The following is a 19,895-nucleotide window of genomic DNA, read 5'->3' on the forward strand; positions in this document are numbered from 1 at the left end:
TTTAAAAATGTTAGTTTTGAAAATTATAATTTTATTTAAATTATAATTTTAAATGTAATACTGATGTCCACTGATAACTGTAATATAACTTAATAACAATTTTAATTTACACTTATAAATTTATAGGTCTTAACGAAAAGTAAACTTTAAAATAAAATTACCTAGACAACAATCTTGTTAATATTTAAAAATAAATAAAAATAACATTGCAAATGATGTGAATTTTGATAGAATTATTAATAATGCCAAATTTCCATTCTGTAGTAGGTCTACTATTTTCTCTTTAATCATTCATCTAGTTATCAATCAACATGTCACCCAATTAGTCTACTGTTCAGAAACATGTATTGTAACCACACAGGAAATGCTAGTTTAGGCCTCTTGAAAAATTTTCACAAATTGTCAAGTAGAAAAAACCCGAATTGTATTTGAGATAGAATACGAGTGGGTCTTTTATAAAAGAACAACAATGAAGTTATCGGCTGAAAGTGTATATATTAAGTAGGAGCGAGTCTATACAGAATACAACTCCTCTACGATATAAAGTCTTTATTGACTGCGCTGACAAAGTATTGTGAGTAGGAACAAGCGACTTTCTGTTACACTCCATAACTTACCAGTTGGCCAATCTTTTGTATACGAGAGGAAAGTTGCCTCAGTCGTCTGACTATTGTGGTTCGAGTTTAGAGTGACGTTATTAAGGGCTCAATGAGCCGTACCGTGTTAAGGGGAGCGGATACAAAGCCACTAGACGAACCATTGACTGGACGATGCCTTTCCATCAATCACAAAAACCTTCAACGCCGTTTTTGTTCTCTCGTAACTCACCTGCCGTTGATTCTTTATGTTTTCCTCCATTTCTATTCCTTAGTAAAATGTTTTCGTGTAAATAATTAAAAATTTATCTTTAAGATTAATTATATTATATGATTGATAATCGAATTATTTTTATATATAATTAAATTTTGTTAATATATTCATTAACTAATGACTATTTTTAAAATTATTCCTTATAGCATCTCAATTATTATATTAATTATTTAAAAATAAAATTTATGTTATTTCACATTTTAAATAACGAAAGAAAGAAATTTTAACGTAGGCCTACGTAATAACAAAAACGGAAATATTTTTTTCGTAAATTAATTTTAATTTATTAATATTTGCAATTAAAAAACAAACAAATGTAATCGTTAGCAATTTATATAAATTTTATATATTATATTTTAAATTTATTATAAAGAAAACAAATCAGTTAGCAGGTATTGTCGATACAGTTTAATCATTAATCTCTACATTTTGTGAATTAATTTGTCGAGTTGCAAATTCTTTCTGCCATTGGTAGTATAAAAAAGAGAAAGCAAAACGAACCAATGAGACATCATACTTCACTTTGTATCCGTCCATTGGGACGTCTCTAGATCACCACATGAATTCCATGGCAAGACGAATAAGCTCCTCCTCCTTTCGTCGGCTCGTTTGTTACGTACGCCAATCATAGTCAGAGGCCCTGGATTGGTCCGCCTTTCAGCTTGTTGACTTCAAGCCGTCTAGTTACTCTCACTGCTGTGGCTGCACCTTCAGCCGGCTGAACATAGTAGCCTGGTGGACTAAGTGCTGACATCTCAGAAACTACACCATATTTGTCAGACACAGTTTGTCACCAAATCCTAACGACTGTGTGGCCTAGGCCTGCCAAAAGGCCAGGCCTACATTTATATACGGAATAATTAAGTGTTATTTTTAATCATGTCTTCGTCAACTGCTGATTCGGACTGTCTCTCTCCGGACGACGTTTCGGCCATGTCGCCTTGTCAAGTGAGTAAAGAAGATAGAGAAAGCCTTAGTTCTATAGAAGCGGTAGAAGAACTTTCTGAAGACGAATATTTTAAACCGATAAAAAAATTGAGAATGGTGCCAAATCCGGTACCGAATCAACCTAAACCTTTGACATCTTTTCTCATCAAGGACATTTTGAATCATAAAGCAACACATAGGAGAACTACGAATGTTACGGACAAGGGAATCGTCCGGCCTTGGGATTTGGACAACAGTACCGTTTCTGGCAGACGGCCCAGATCGGCAGATGAGGACTCAAGATCTGAAAGATCCGAAAGTGATTCTCCCGAGAGTCCATCCGTTTCAAACGCAAATACCTCTCCTCTAGATGCACTATTTGAGATGACAAGCAAAGCGTTCGAAGGTCTGGAGGCTAACGAGAAGAATTCCGGTTAGTTCTGTTTTCTTTTAATAATGACAATAGGATTAAGTCGTCTGATAGGCAATCCTTAACCCGGGGGCCTTTTACCTATTTATCAGTAGCACTTTTAAATGATTAATTAGTTCAATATTCTTGAACAGTAGGCATGTAAGTTAACTAGTAAAGCTAGAAAGTTAACTTGTAGCTGTAATTTAAAGGTCCCAATGAATTTAACAAGCGCTAAATGTTTTACAAGATTTTTAATAGATGTAAGACATAGTCATATGGTAGATTTGATTTATGATCATTCTGCGTAGAAGAAAAAAGAGGAGTGTTTAAAGAGCAATAGAAAGTGAAATCATGAGAACACTCAATGATTGATTGTTGACAGTAGATATGTTCTTGTCAACAGAGTACAACTTTTCTTTTCTGTTGTAATCAATATCCACTGTTAAAATTTACTTTAGCATGCGAAATGTTTCTAACAAGTAAAATCGTCATATTTTGTTAACACAAAATGCTATAAATTATTTCAAAAATCCGTGTGACTATACTAAAGAGGATAGATACACTACAACAAACAGAATTCGATTTGTATTTGAATAACCTAGGCCTACATGCATTTATGTAATGTTTACGTCAATTTATATTATCGGTCACGGCATATTGTAATTTAATTCTAGATATTACACTAAAATCTTTTAAATCTATAATGTATACCCTATATTATGAAAGAAAAGAATATGAAATAAACAAAGTTTAGACAAAATACATAGGCCTAAATTTTAGGTTATTAAGGAGGGTTTTTATCAATAAAAGAAATGTTTTTACACGGTTTATTTGTTTTAATAATATTTTAAATTAAGATGAAGTTTGGTTTTATTTAACAAATTATTTTTAAATATATTACAATTTGGTTAGATATAAAAAAACTAGACTTAGTTTAGATTCATTGATTAATTTAGTCTAAAAGTTAATTGGATCACCTTATTTATATAATATAACCAAGTTTTTATTTGTGTCTAATTAGCACTCCAAATTATAAATCTAATTGGTTGATGAATATTCAATGTGTAACATTATAGCCTACGTAGGCCTGTATGCGCTTAACATTTTATAAACCATTCACACACTAAAAACATTATATGTTCAAATTATAATATAGAATTTCAGGATGCAACATTAAAGAAATCAGTTTTAATAAATTTAGTAAGTTGTATCCAGTTAAATAAAAATAATTAATTACTTTAAGTTTATCAAATAAAAAATAATTAATACTATTTTTTATTTAAAAAGAAATTATAGCTATAAAATTTATATATAAGAATTTTTTATTTTAACAATTAAAATTACTTTATATTATGTAAAAGGAAACATACAGACACGTGCACTTATGCCTAAATTAATAATAATCTACATTAAAGAATTTTAATTTTTGAATAGGTTATGTAATATTAAATATGCTTGACTCATTCGTTAGCTAAATAAAGTTTCAAAAAATAATATAAAGCATGTATGAATTTTTTTTAAAATTAAGTTATTTGATTTTTTGAAAATATTTCTCTGCATTTTAAATAAGTATATAGGTTATCTTATGGATTTAAATAAAATAAAGAATTACCGTAATCACAAATAGCTAAGTTAGATATCATTGATGAATTTGGTTCATTGTCAATCGCCTATTCTAATTTTCAAAGTAGATCAGTACTTCAGAATTGATTAAAGAATATATAGTTTTATTTTTAATTTACAAAAATAAAGTCGAATTTGTCACCGATTTATTTATTTAATTAAAATGAAAATATAAACTGAAGATCAGAAGAATAGTAACTAGGTGATAAACTAGCATATTTCTTAAATCAGAATTGGAAGTTGAAAAATAAATATTTCAAATCTAGATGAAGGTTAAGGCCTAGAATAATGTAAGATCTGAAACATGGAGTAAACACTAAACTAAAATAATATTTTTATTCAGAAATAATTCTAGGTATTCATAACTAATCATCTTTTAAATTGTAGTTTGGTTAAAGTATAATAATTATTAAATTGTTAACTAAATTATAGCTTAACAGATTTTTATTTCAGATACATATACATTGCTATTTTATATAAGAAATATTATTAAATATACTTTACATATTTAACATTATCATAAAATATAGCCTAAGGCTTATTTCTAAAATTAAAATTAAGATATAATGAGTACTTTTGATACAATAAACGGATCATTTCCATAGACAAATATATAGCAAAATAACAGTCTGTAGTTATTTATAAGTTAATATTAAGCGTGATAATCGTTAAAACGGAATAATTATTGAATCGATAAAGTTATTAGTATCAAATAGTCGAAAGAATAATTGTATCAGAAAAAGCCTAGTTGGAATCTATTTATCACTATTTTCTCCTTATGAAAGGCTAGCAATCTTCTTATTTTCGATAGCAACAACATCTTTAAATCATTCTTCTATCAACTATTACTTTGACGTTCGTCTCCACATGAAAAATGAATAGTACGACTTTATAGAAATATCATAATTCATTTTCACATTTCCTTATACACGAAGCTAATATAAAATAAGACGTAGGAAATTTTCGCAGTTATTAATGGCCCAAGAAGGATTGTATGTAGCTGGTTCATATTTCATGGTGACATCAAATGCCTTTGGGTCACACTAAACATCCATTTGAATCGGATATTTTCCAAATGCTGATCGACAAATGTTCGACTTCAATTATAGGTGTCTGCAATCGTGCCTATTTTTCTGCCTCTTCAAAGTTCCTAATATTTAGCTTGTGTCTATCATTTCGAAATGCTTAAATGTAATTAAGTAATATTAATAAATAAAACGTTCGATTTTAAATCTTTTTTATGTATCATATTTATCTTAACGAGGTTCATAATTGACCATCTGACTGACTATACCTCATAATAAAGTTACTTAGAAAATTGCTTTATAAAGCTTCATTTCAAAAAAAAAAGAAAAGAAAAAAAAGAAAAAAATGAGTGAGTTAAATAATTTTGAAAATTTTTTAGTAAAACTATTAAATATGTAAAGAAGTTAATAACAACCATGTACCGCAGGACTAAATAACAATATTTTTCATGAAGATAAGTTGTACTAAACCATTAGGGCCGTTCAATCAAGTTAGGCTGTTCTAGGCCGTAGGGCCTATTCGATGAATATATTTTGTGCTAGGCTAATGGACCTATGCAGTAAAATAGACTAAAGCGTAGGATCTGTTCGATACTGATGGACAGCATTAGACCATAAGAAAGTTCAGTGAAAAATATATTAGGCCATTGGCTTTTCAATGTAGATATGTTGTAATAAGCCAAGAGCTTGTTTAAATGAACTTAAATTCTGATAAATTTTTTAATCTATTTTATATAAGTTACCATAAGATAATTTTCGGCATCTAATTTTAACTTAAACTAAGAATTTATTACAAAATAAAGAAAGATTTCAGTACACTATAAACACTTTATAAACAAAAATCTGAATAAAGTTTAATTTGATTAGTATATTTCTATTCTTTAATGCGATTTAATCTTCAAATTTAAAACAACTTTAGTGCCCTATAGGCTTTTAGAAAAGATCATTTAACACAATCTTTATTACGGGGGTTAACATATAGCCTAGGCCTACTACAGAAATAATTCAATTTTTTATGTAAAAATTTATATTAATCTTAGGGACCTATATTTCCAGCAATCATTAAACATCTGCAAGCCTATCGGCTAAACTTTTAATGATAACTTCGTGAATTTATAATATTTGAAATGCAAAGTATATAGGCCTAAGCTGTTTTTTATTTAGATCTACAAAATATTTCTTTTTAATGTTTGATACATGGGCGTAAACAAAATCAATCTAGGCCTACATATAGTTCAATATTAGCTTTCAAGTCTATGTTTAAGGAATTTCCGAATCAAAAACTAAGCCGCCTGTAGAAAAACTAAATATTCTATCACACAAATCTTAAATATAACTATAGAAGAATTTATGCTGTTGATTAATAATCAACAATCATCACTCAAACATTTTATTTTTTATAATACCAGATACAAATGAGTAATTTTAGACAATGCTTGGAATTTAGGCATAATTCTGTTCTAAATGTAAGTAAAAACGTAACGCTACTAGGTCTACTTTGACCAATAAAGTATTTTGTTTATTGGGAAATGTTTTTTTCTTTCTTGAATTTGAAAAATTTAATACAAACAAATATCAAATTAAGCAACTGATACATAAAACTTACTTTGCTAGTTAATGATCCAAGCCTAAGCTTTCATGATTCATGTTACTTTATATGAAAGCTTACGGACTCATCTTACATTTCGGCATCATTAAAGATTTTAGACTATGTCAACTGTGTCTAATGAATGTCGAAATAACTAAGATTATTTTTTTTATAAAGTTATTAGGCCTATAATACTATATTATTCTATAGGAAAAAAAAGTAATTTATATAATTATATAACGTGGTTAATGGCATAAAATAATGTGATTATTATTTTCATTCATTGGAATTTTATTGAGGAATTTTTAAATCCCTAAGCTCAAAATGTCTATTCATCGATCAAATTTGATGCGTGACTAATGGATATCATGATGATCGCACACTAATAAAATATTTACTATCAAATGAAGCTGTACAATGATTATTGTAAGAATAGATGTCTGAAAAAAAATAATCGGAAATTGTGAAGTTGATTTTATAAAAATCGGTTCAAAGACATAAAAGTATGGCACTAATAGTTCTCACATCCTTAAATCAGATCATAAACTAAATTTACTAAAGATTCATTATATCTTGTAGGCTGTTAAAGAGAACTTAACTACTTAAATGACCTAAATTAATCTGATGCTCGGGATCAATAAATTCAAATTTTTCAAATTCCTAGAATTTGAATCGGAGTTTGAATTTAGTTCTGAAAGATTTTAAAACTTAAGTAAATAATTCACATAAATTTAACAGATTTATTTTAAAAATAAATTAGAATTTTACAATAAATTAGTTAAATCTAAAACTAATCTTTTTTAATCTGAAATATAGGCCTAAAGAAACAGAACTAATTTTATTTTGTAATTAAAATCACTAAATAAATTAATTTATGAGATATTTAAATAAAAATATGTTATAATACAGTCTAGTTTAGGAAAAAATCATTTCAAATATATAAACTGTAAATGCGATTTTTCACTTTATACGCTTTCGCATTAAATTTAATTATAAGAAATAATAAAGTAAACAATAATGTGAGAGTTGATAGGTTGAGAAACTAAATATAGTGTAAAATCAAATCTTGTTAATTCAGTAATTTAATCAGTAGTAAGGCTTTCAATAATAAATTGTTGCGGTCGTTAGGCTAAAATATGTATTATCTCAAAAAGTACGGAGATCTTTTTCTATGAAAAGTTATAATATTGTACCGTAAACTTTAAAACCAAACAATGAATGCGAATTAAAGTTAATTTTGAAATTAGATCGGCCTATTTAAAACTCTAACTTCAAGTCTACTTTAAGTTCGTATAGAATAATCTCGAGCCTAGAAAAGTTTGAAATATTTAATAAATTCTCTGGAACAAAACTGTTTACAATAGAGATAATGTAGAGAATATTAAAATAAATCAGGTAAAAATTATATCGTTGGTTAAAAATTACATTTATTCTTTGTTTACATTTTACTAATAAGAATTTTAAATGAGAAACTTGAACTTGCTTTACAACCCATCTATTTAAACCATAACTTACGTGAGTTTAAGGAATAAAATGCAACAATTGCGTGTGAAAAACACTTAAGCTAAAAAGCTATAATTTTTTTTAAACATGAAACACAGTTTGGTCAACAGAACAATGATTCTCTTTAAAAGACAGTCTATTAACACTTTGGCTAAGGCCTATGCATCTATCCTATTATGAAAGACGGTCGACAGAAGTAAATGGCTGCGATGTGTTAGCAAAACTATACACAAACGTTCTGTATAATTTACGACTGCGATGTGCGGTCTGTCTGGCTGTCCATCGTCGCCTGGCTGGCCGTTAAGGCTTTGCCGGCAGCTGTAGACCGCAGATCGCTGGAGAAGTGCAGAGTTTGACCAAGCAACTATAAATCTTACTGGCTGCCAAATGTCAAGAGGTTGTCAACTAGTCACGTGATCGTTTGTGTAGGAGAAAGACCTGAAATATTTTTTTAATTCCCTTTGGACACTTGTGACTTTGATTTAATTAATTTAATTAAATGCTTATTAAATAAATCTAGAAACTTGCTTATGTTCTCTCATAATTACATTTAGTTTAAAATCTTTGGAAATTTTAACTTAAATATTTATATTATTATTTACCTGTATATTTCAACACTTATTAAATCTATAGTTTAAAGTTGTATTATAAATAAATAAATTATTTAAGCCTTAAAGAAAATGTAAAAAATCTCAATATTAAGTTTTCTAAAGTTAGAAAATGCATAGGATAATCACTAAACAGATGAGAATATCTAGTTTATTTTTTAACATTTCACTAAACACGGTAAAAGATTTAACTTCTATTTTAAAAAAAAGTATAAAAACAGATAAACCAATTATAAATTAAAGCTTATAAAAGTTTTTCTACAGCTAAGAAACCTGTAAACAGCTTTTACTAGAGAATTTATTGTCAATAAAAATCTGTCTTTCATTTAACCACTTCAAATCTATAGCAACTGTGGATTTACGCTTTCGAATTTGTCATTTTCCTTTGAATAAACAACTAAAAAAAACTATCGAAAGATGGGTTTAAATCAAGTATAAAAATTGATCTTTGCTTACACAATTGAAAATTAGCCTAGGCATAGATTATTATAGGAATAAATTCAAATTATATAAATATAATTTAATTTAAGCAGATTTTAGGCCTAAATAAATGGCCTATATAAAATTATTGTTTAGGTCTTTAGCATTGGCCTAATTATGAACGTAGACTATATTTTATTAATGGAATTGTGGCTAGTAAATTAATCAAAATATCAATATTTAAGAAATTACGTTACATTATTAATTGCATCTATTTTTACATCAAAAATAAGTTTTGTAAAGACGTCTTTAATATATTTTAATAAAAATATTTCGCAGAATAAGTTAATGAGCTATTATTATTCTTTAAGTTTCTAACATAATTATATATATTTTATTAAATAAACCTGGAAAACTTTATTTTATGAGATAGCTTATCTTAACGAGAAATTAATTCTTAATTTTATGCATAAAAATCCGTAAAATATTTCAATTAAAAAAACTAAAAAAAACAAAACATATTTTCTCAACATAAATTTCTTTTAACACTTACATTGTAAGCTCCGCCTAAAACAGGCGGTTTTTTAAGTTTTTAGGCGGAGCTACTTTTTATTCAAATTAGACTTAATATAGATGAGTTTTCATAGCCTGTTTGTCATCAAAAGATAAGGTCTTCTTTAAAGGTATCTAATTAAAAAAAGGGCCTAGCATGTTTAAGTTTAATGGACATAGTTTTCATCTTAGGCATTCGAAATCTCTTAAAGGGCACCATTAATTATTGTTTCCACCCATTGTCTTAAATGTGTTGGTGTCATTAAGAAAATGTCTAACCTTTGACATTTTACAGGCGAGACCTCAACATTTGACCTCGATCTTTTTTATACTTTTAATTTTATTTGCTTTTGTTACAAAATTTAATGTTCATTAGTCACATACGCATCTTCCTATTCATAAGTAACGCCTCTTTTACTGGATATATCATTAAGAGTGTTTAAGATTTTTTTCTATGCAGAGAAATTAAAGTATCCGCCTTGCCTATAGAAAGGTAATTTTTGAATAAGATTCTATAAGCTTGCAATTACATCATATCTTACTTATAGGCAATCTGATAAGATCTAGACTTAGTATAGTATTTAAAGTTGAATTTTCGAGTAAATTAATCTTCAAACACAATCAAAATCATACAAACCATCAAGTGAAACATTCATATTCGGAAGAAACATTGATGCTAGGTTTTGATTTTAAAATTTTAATAAGTTAGATTATTTTTTTATTTGTCTGTAATATTTATCAAAAATATTCTAATAATTTATGAATCAATATATTAAAGGAAAATATAAGCATTAAACTGTTGTAATGTCAAAAAACACAGTGTCATATACTATTGTTCATGCTCTTTGATTATACTTATAGAACTGTAAAATTAAATCAAATTTAAAACTTAATAAAAATTTATTTTTATATGTTAGACTAGTTCTATAAATAAGCAAATATATTAATTTTTTGAGAAATTTTTTCTACTGGCAAGGCTCCATGCTTCTTATTCTACTGTTTGAATTTGTGTTAGTTTAAAGACGTGGAGATAAAAATTTATGCAGTATTATTCTTCGTGATTTCATCATTTTTAACGGAAATTTATTGACTAAGATAAATTTCAGGGCTATAATTTCATACATAAATTTTAAATCCGAAATCTAAAATAATTTATTAAAATAAAGACAATAAGTGTTCGTGAGAGATATAACATTTTTAAGAAGATTGAATTCGATATATAATAACTATGCAATGATAGTCTATTTTATTGAGTCCATTTTCCTAAGATTTTGCGTTAATATTTCTTCTAGATAAGTCTAGATAAGTCATTTGGATTTATAGAGCTATTAGGTTCTAGGTTAAACTATACCCAGACGTTTATCGTGTCAATTTAACTTACTACAAATTCCTACTCTAAAGCCCTTTGAACATAGCGAAAAGCTACATCACTCGTAATGCTTTATGATAAAACCGGATAAGCAATATTGTAAAAATTTAATTTAATATAAATTACTTTAAAACATTTTAAATTTATGTAATTTATTGTTATTAATCTTATAATTAACGCTACACATCATAAAAAGTATAGAGAATATAAAAAAAAAATACAGCTTATATAAGGAAACGGTTGTCGTAGTAGTTTGATTGTTGGCGTTAAAATTGATTCGAAAACTACTCATTTCACAAATCAAAGTTGTCCAACAGCTCTGTCAAAATAGAGGTTAGACCGAAGATAGATTGACAAGTGCCCGCCTACAACATCTACAACCGAAATCCTATCCTTCAGCAGGCCACAAAAATTAAATTGTGCTTGAAAGTTAAATAATACCGCCTACAGGTTATTAGTGGAAGTGACAAATCAATAATCAAAGTAGATACTGAATACTTTGCTTTGCTGTTTACTTGATAAATTTTTGAAATTCCTTTATCATATGAATCTGTCTATTAGAATCATTTATCAAGAATTCTCTCTCTTAGACGGTATTCTTAAGAACTTTGATGTGATAGTGAATGCCTTAAAACTTGTTAACCTCTACAAACTTGTGTTCGTGAATACCTTTTCAATGGTTAAGCTTCTATTTTATTCTGCATGATAATATGTTTCGGTTTTAACTTTCTTGGCAGATTTAGGTTACAAATTACCTCTTGAATATATCAAAAGTGACAATTCGTGTTTGAAAGATTTTTGATAATGAAATTTTGTTGGCCTAAACCCAGTTACGAGTAAGTTTAGAACAAGTGGCCTGTTATTATCTACATTTTAAAATGTCCTTTCTTATAAATTGATTATATATATAAATTTTATAATTTTATGCTTATTTAATTGAATATTTAGGCCTAATATTCTTAATTATACGATAATTTGTTTCATTATAGGCCTAGATCTAAGTTAATGTAATGAAATAATGTAATAAGCAAGATGTTATTATAAACAATAGTACAGCATAGCATCATCAATGTAAGACTGAACTCTAAATTGAGTTTTCAGAATTAGCAATGATTTATTATCACAGTTCAATATATACATACTATAGTATAAGCCTAAATATACATGCAATCATACAAAATTACAAAATAATTAAGCTTAAAATAGAATGTAACAATAAAAAGTAACTAGGCCTATTCAATTTGACTCTATCAAATTGATCTTAGCATTATTTATTCAATACAGAACATCAAACGTGTACTATAAATTTAGGCCAGATATCTTAAGTATGACTGTATGACCATAGTTATGCGATTGTACTGACCTTAGTGTGGTTCAATATTGACTATTAAATGACTTACAAATTCGAATTAGCATACTAATTTATAAGTTTATATAATATAAAAATTTAAGTAAAGAAATAAAAAGCTTTATATAGATTTCATTTTTCTAGAGATATAATTCTAGTTGATATGGATGAATTGTATATAGCCTATTGGATGAATTGTATATATACGGACCACAAACATTTTAAAAGATTTTTTATCTAACTCATAAATCCTTTGGTTTACCGTTTAATTAATAGGATTTAAATAACGAAATCATTGAACCGACTTCAAAAGATCATTCTGATAGCGATATTCCAATTTAGAATATTCGGTTTACATCCGATACTAGCATTCATTTTCATTGAGTGCATTAAATTTTAGATATTATGTAAGATATAACCTACCTATAGTGAGTAAACTTATCTAAAGATAAGCATAGTTCAGGAATTTAATAGGCGTATATCTTAGTAGACTCGTATAAAATTTTAGTTTTCGTTTGACATTAAATAATTTTAAAAGGAAGCGAGATTTATGTCTTTACATCTTTAGAAAACGGATACCAATAGAAAAATAAACGGTTAGAATTTTATAACTCTGTCTCGACCCGACCTGCCCTTCTAACAACGATTCGAAGGGCTTAAAGATCAGCCTGCTACAATGTTGTGATAGATAAATAAACATAAGCACTAACGAATTTGACCCAGTCACATGTGTTTGGCTAACTTTGACATTTAATCCAGTTTTATGGCCTGCTTCAAAAGTCTGATACTTATCTATGATATTTCTTTAAGGTTCGGGTTCAATAGGTTAATAAATAAAAGAGTAAAGTCTGTATAATGGAACTTTTTAATTCGAATAAGTTTATTGAAAAATCTATATTCTCCTGGAACGGTTATATACTTTAAAAAATAGGTTTATACAATTAGGCCTCCAGACTCCGCTGGACAATTTCTGAATTGCATTCTAACTTATATCGACATTAAATATATTTTGCATTTTTTTCAAATGTAATATTTCAAGATTCTTCATTGGAAGATATATTCTAAGTCTACTGTTTTTAGGCCTACTTTATTCTTAAATATAGGCCTATAGCCTATTTACTGAGTTTTATGTATCTCATTTTGGAAATCTGAACTTAGAAATCAAAAGATTTCAGCCACACTTTTAATTTCTATGTATAGTTATATAGGCCCTATATATAGACTATTTAGTTCTGTTGCATAATTTAAGATATTATCAATTAAAGCTATTTTCACTAATTATAGTGTTACTTAACTATATTCAATCTCCATCAATTCGAAATTGAAAATTCCCAAATAAGTTTTAAAAAAAAATTTAATTTCTAAGAGGTTAACTTTATAAAAAGTAACTTATTAGAGATAATAAATGTACAGGTTTTTAATAAAAATTTATGTTTAAATAACAGATTTATTCAAAAAATTTACTTAACGCAGAACAAACGCATATTAATTAATAACAAAAACAGATTATGTAAAAATATTTCAGTAAACAAAGTATTCATTTTAATTCTCTTCTAACGCAAAGTAAACTATGTGTGTGTGTGTGCATGTGTGCGGACTAGCTATAGAGACTGCTTGTGTTGGGAGAAGGTAATTAGATTGATTTATGACCTTGTACTGTTTGTACGTTTAGCATTGTTTAGTGAATAAAATCTCTGAAGCTTGACGTTGGGAACAAACTAAATTTCCTCCATTTTTCCTGTCTTGAACCTTTTAATAGTAGTAAAGTGTTGAACTTGTCATTCCAGCTTGCACTCTGATGCTGAAGTAGCATAAATTTTTACAGCGCTTCTATTACTTGAACGGCGTAATTATGCGCAGTTTAGTCAAAAGCTAAGCAATTTTTCAGTTCATGATGTCTCCTCCCTTGCACATTTGCAAGTTTGGGGTATTTTGCCACCCGCGTTGGGTAGGGAACTTTGAGATAAAAGTGTGAAGGCTCCGCCCTTTTTATTTCCAACTACCACTATTTAAACCACTAAACCTCCCATCTGTTTTGGAGATAAGATCAGTGCCACCCATCACACACTGTCTTACTCTCGACAAATGTAAGCATCAATACTCTGCTTTGTAGGTTCGTGACGCACGTAAATGTATAATTTATCATTTATTAGGGCCTCTACTTTGCTAGAAGATTATAAAACTAGAAAGACCATTTTGAGATCATTTTTCTTCAAAATAAATCAAAACCACTCTTAAATTTTAATTATAGGATGAAATTAAAAATTTTCAAGCATTTTTATAAAATTTTATATACCTTTTTAAACATGAAAGCTTCTTAATAATTAACTTTTAATAAGGTTTTTTAAAATATAAGTGTATTTAAATCGGTACAATATTCTTAAAGTCTCATAGTATTATATTAATTTACTGTTATTAGGTATAACCTTATTTCTAAAAAAGTAATTTTTCTATTTGGAGAATTATAACAATTTACAACCAGAATTTTCTTTATGAAGAACGTTTGATCGAATCGTACAACTTTAACGCGCAAATTTTTATATTTTTGGAGTAAATTTTCTTATATTTTTTTCTGTCTTTGCATACATTTTATTTTTATATTTATCAACACAATAATTTTTTTAAAAATGTATCAATATAGACCTACAGCTAAAGATATATAAAAGATAGTTAAAAAGTCTGATTTTCCATAATTTAGTTCTATCAAAAATAGAATTGAAGGAAATAAATCAATTTAATAGCATATTAAATTACTTGTGGCAAATTTCCATTGTTTAAGCTAATTATTTAAATATATATAGACTATATATATATATATATATATATATATAAATTTAAAAAAAACAGAAAAAAAGGCAAATTTCTTAAATGTAATTGGAATAAACATAATTATATCTTTATTATAAACAATATATTGGGTATATTTTACTGTCCATCGACTACCGCATGTCTATACAATGTTCGTGACTCGTAAGAAAACTAAAATGTCTTGGACCGTTATTTTGCGCATGTGCGTGCTACATCTCCGGCACACCACCTACCTCGACACAATAAATCAAATGTTAGTATATAATGTAATTGGTTTGGGCAAAGAACTTTTCGCTATCTGTCTGTCTTCACCTCCGATTGTCCTTAGCAATTTCTCTAGATGCCAAATTTTATCACGTTCTTATTAAATAATCTCTTTAAAATATCACATTTTAATTAAATTTTTACTAAATATATCTAACATACTTAAAGGCTTACACATTTTTAAAGGCTATAATTGCGTACAAAACTATTCCCTTAAGTAGATAGTGAGCTTAACAAAGAAAGCTCAAAATAATGAAAAAAATTCTATTGATCATAATGGGTGCAAAAATCAGGAAGTGTATTTTAAGTAATTAATATTAAAATTACAATGTCGATAGACTTTAACCGTTGACCTTTGTTTATAATCTGAGGTTACGCCATTTGAACAGATCATCAATTAATTAATAGTGGAAAATAGTCTTTAACCATCGTAAAATTCTTCCTGATCTTCGTTTTCACGCGTGATTTCTCAAACTTATAAAGGCCAATATTCTATCAAAATTTAATTATAAAACTCTAAAATCTTTAGCAAAGCTTTTAAAAATGGTTTCATCATTATATTTTAGAAAAATAAATTTATAAGTTATACAATCGTTAAGACGAAAGAATAATAGACTAGAGTTAATTTAGTTATTTTCCACAGATCATTAAAAAAGGTTCGATAAATTATATAGGGAAGAATTGATGTTTAAAGTTTTCTAAAACTACTTGTATACCTTATAATTTACGATCACGCAAGTGGGTCTATTGTTGGGATTAGCTTGGCAATATGCCTGAACTGTTAACAGATTAAGCAATTGAATGATATTTAATAATTTAAAAAATTAAAAGGAAAGTAAGAAAAGAAATTTTAATTTTATATGTTATAAATATAAATTTATGACGTCTTAAAAATTTCTTCTTAAAAATCTTTAAAAAATTACGAAGTATGACGTAAATTTGGATTAACTTTCTATTGTCTTCTAAAAATACATTAAGAATTATTATAAATCCTTAAAATTTATACACTTTTTTGGGTTTAAGTTATAAATTTAAAAATCATTAATATAAAAGTGGTTTTAAAAATATATTTCAAGCCTATAATCTAGTGATTTTTATCGTAGTTTATCTTTACAAATGAAGATAGACCACAACAACAATGTTTTCTTATTTATTTCTATAGGGAAATGCTAATATTCTTATAAATAATTCATAAATTTTATCAAATAAACTGATAGAAAAATTCTTTTTCGAGCAAAAAATATTGTATTAAATTATATAACGTATAAAATTAATTTTTTAAAGATTTTATATGGTTTTTTTATATATATAGAAGCGTAACTCTAACTTTAAAGTATCTCAAAATTGTTAATTAAATTGTGTAAAATTAAAGAAACAGAATACAAAACTTTAAAAACTTAATAGGTATATAAATAAGGAGCTTAAATTGCAATAAATATGTTTATAAAGTTGGAAATTTAAATGCTTAAAAATACGAACTTAAAATATAAGTTAATTTTTTAATAATTTAACATAATGATGACAGGGCGAAATATAAATTAATGATGATTTATCTCTCACAAACATTAGCGCGTAATAACTAGGAATTTTTAAATGAGATCTATTTCCAGAATTTTTTTTTATATATTCTTTTTTTAATTTAATAATCAGTTAATCATTAAACATGCTTTCAAATAAATTTATATACCTTAGAAAAATACCTAACACATTAAGGCTCTTGAAAGGCTATTATTATAGTAACGCCTACGATAGGCGCGAACGAAAAATTATAAGGCTCTTGGACGCTTATTTTGACTTCCGAACAGGTTTTGCATCCTGTAAACGATATAAATATTCGAAAAAATAAAATCAGGCTAGAATAAAAGATAGACGAAAGTTGCACCTGTTTCAATAGTGGCATAGAAAAGACAGGAGCATGTCGGAAAAACTCTAAAGGATGGGGATAACGGGGCGTGGTGCCATAGGTCCGGTCCTTGTTCGCACTTTAGGCTCTGCTGGCCCAATAATTCGCACCTCACGGGATTAATTACACGTCGGCTCTCCGGGCTTGGTCACGCTCAAGTCCTGCCCGCTTGCCGGCTTCCTTTGTGGTACCTTGTAGGGAACAGCTCTGCTGTTATTAGCCAGCGGCCCAAATGTATCAATACATCTTCGTTGTAAGCACTTCACTTGCACTTCCATTGTTTGCGGTTTGTCATTTTGTCGGGTGTAGTCGACCGTTTCCTCTACCATTCACATTTCTCAGTTTCAATTGTGGAATTTAATATTATGAATTGCACAATGGTGCACAATACTTAATAAATAATGCACTAAAAATTATTTGTACGATGCCCACACACGCAGATAAAAAAAAATATGAAAAATAATAATTGCAATACGAATTATCTCGGAAAAGAATTGGAAAGTTATAGGTTTTGGCACGTGTTGGTCTTATTTTTTACAAAATTAATAAGGTCAGTAGAGTAAAATAGTATTTTTTTTAATAATTGAAGAACTTTTTAGAAATATAAAGGCCTGGAGGAGTGATTCTGAGAAAGCTTAAAAAGCAAAGGCCTTCCTTAATGGGTTTGGATGTATGAATGATTTTTTGAAGGCCTCAACACACCTGCCCTTACGTACAGCTCGACAGCTGTCGGTGGCCCTACATTTTAAGAGAGTAATTCTTTAAACGGTAAAGGAAGAACGTTACACATCTCCAATTCAGTATCAGCACCTAGAGTGTAGACGATCAATTCAAGCGGCGTCGAGAGATTCTCTGTATCCCACCGTTCATTACAGCATGGTCTGTCATGCCTAGCATACCAACTTAAATTGAGTTTATGCCTTGCAGGAGCTCTGCATGACGCAGATTGATTCGAAGCAACATTCACGGCCCGTTGAAGCAACTCCTGTTGTATTTAACTTATCCGTGGACCGTGCGTACTTAACGGGTCTGGAGGGTGTAAATCACACCACCCGATGCCGACAATAGTGTCACGTGGTTTGTTTCCGGCCTACTAGGCACGCTTTAACACGTGGTTGGCCAATACTTTTCGCCTTTACTATTAAGATTGATGAAAGATTACACGGCGTCGAATAAATTAACATCCACACACGTGTTTGTCTGAATATATCTCTTTACTTAGGGAGAAAAAAAAAAAACGTGAGTTGCAAGATTTAAAGCTCTGCTTTTTAAAAATATAACTGGGAAGATCTCATTTTCGATTCTGAAATGTTTCTTTCTGCGTGAGTTTTTCTTACTTTGAAAAATAATTGAAAACTCGTGCGAAATTATGTACAAACACTTTCTTTTTTAGTGAATTAAATTCATTTATTAAATATACAATACATCTTGAAACATCATTAATAATTTCTCTTTCTTTACTTTTGCTTAAGTTTTTATTAGGTAATTTGAATTTTTGATTAAGAAATGGCAAGGTTTTTGAATTGATTTTTATTAATTCTTATTCATAAAATACATTTTAAAGTTTTTAATTTAATATGTTACAAAATAAACATTTTGTTTCTGAAGCGGTAACGATTACACTCTGTGGACTATGATAAGCCAATTCCGATAAGCCTGTAGGATACAGGTTTATGAAACTACATTTTTAAAGCCTCGAGGCAACAGAATGAGAGATGGGAGGAAAAATGATGACGTGAATAAGCTACACTTGATTCGGTGCAAACTTATTGTGGCAGTATCGCCTACTTTACCCGTCCCATCTCACCACAGATCAGATACAGCATGTAATTTTCGACATCCTACTGCAAGGCTCGTGCACATGGGGTGGGGGGTCTGACTGCCATTAGGGGTGGCATAGAAATCGTGCCTTTCTGATTATATAGCGGCGCCTAACAGTAAGGAAAGACTGCTCTGCCTTTACTTTGATTCAATTTGTTCTTTATCCCATATTCAATGCATGATGGCTTGTAGCACGTGCTGTAATTTTGCTTTAAAAATGCCTATAGGCTTGTCGATATCTTAACGAGAAATTAATTCTTAATTTTATGCATAAAAATCCGTAAAATATTTCAATTAAAAAAACTAAAAAAAAAACATAACATATTTTCTCAACATAAATTTCTTTTAACACTTACATTGTAAGCTCCGCCTAAAACAGGCGGTTTTTTAAGTTTTTAGGCGGAGCTACTTTTTATTCAAATTAGACTTAATATAGATGAGTTTTCATAGCCTGTTTGTCATCAAAAGATAAGGTCTTCTTTAAAGGTATCTAATTAAAAAAAGGGCCTAGCATGTTTAAGTTTAATGGACATAGTTTTCATCTTAGGCATTCGAAATCTCTTAAAGGGCACCATTAATTATTGTTTCCACCCATTGTCTTAAATGTGTTGGTGTCATTAAGAAAATGTCTAACCTTTGACATNCATATACATTAAAAATCGCCATTACTTAATTTTAAAAACTTAGTGATCTTTAATTAAATTAGTAACTAAATAAATAAATCAGTTTTTATTAAGATTTAAATATTTATTATAGATTACTTTAAATAAATAATTTTTATTTTAAAAACTGTAGCTGAAGAATATTTATGAAATGTTTATTGTTGAGACGAATGGACAAATAGATAAATTTTA

At 28.3% G+C, this 19,895-nt stretch overlaps 1 protein-coding gene across 1 annotated transcript in view; it reads left to right on the forward strand.

The window, feature by feature from the left end:
- The first annotated feature begins 1,546 nt into the window (after window positions 1–1,546).
- Window positions 1,547–19,895, forward strand: part of LOC111619413 (transcription factor LBX1-like) — a 38,680-nt gene continuing 20,331 nt past the window's right edge. The window contains exon 1 of the mRNA XM_023361113.1: window positions 1,547–2,230. Coding sequence (XP_023216881.1) covers window positions 1,750–2,230 — 481 coding nt within the window. The 5' untranslated portion in view covers window positions 1,547–1,749. The remainder of the gene's footprint in view (window positions 2,231–19,895) is intronic.

This window comes from Centruroides sculpturatus, unplaced genomic scaffold (genome assembly GCF_000671375.1).
Source record: "Centruroides sculpturatus isolate CEXI.00-Female unplaced genomic scaffold, Cexi_2.0 scaffold266, whole genome shotgun sequence".
NCBI lineage: Eukaryota > Metazoa > Arthropoda > Arachnida > Scorpiones > Buthidae > Centruroides > Centruroides sculpturatus.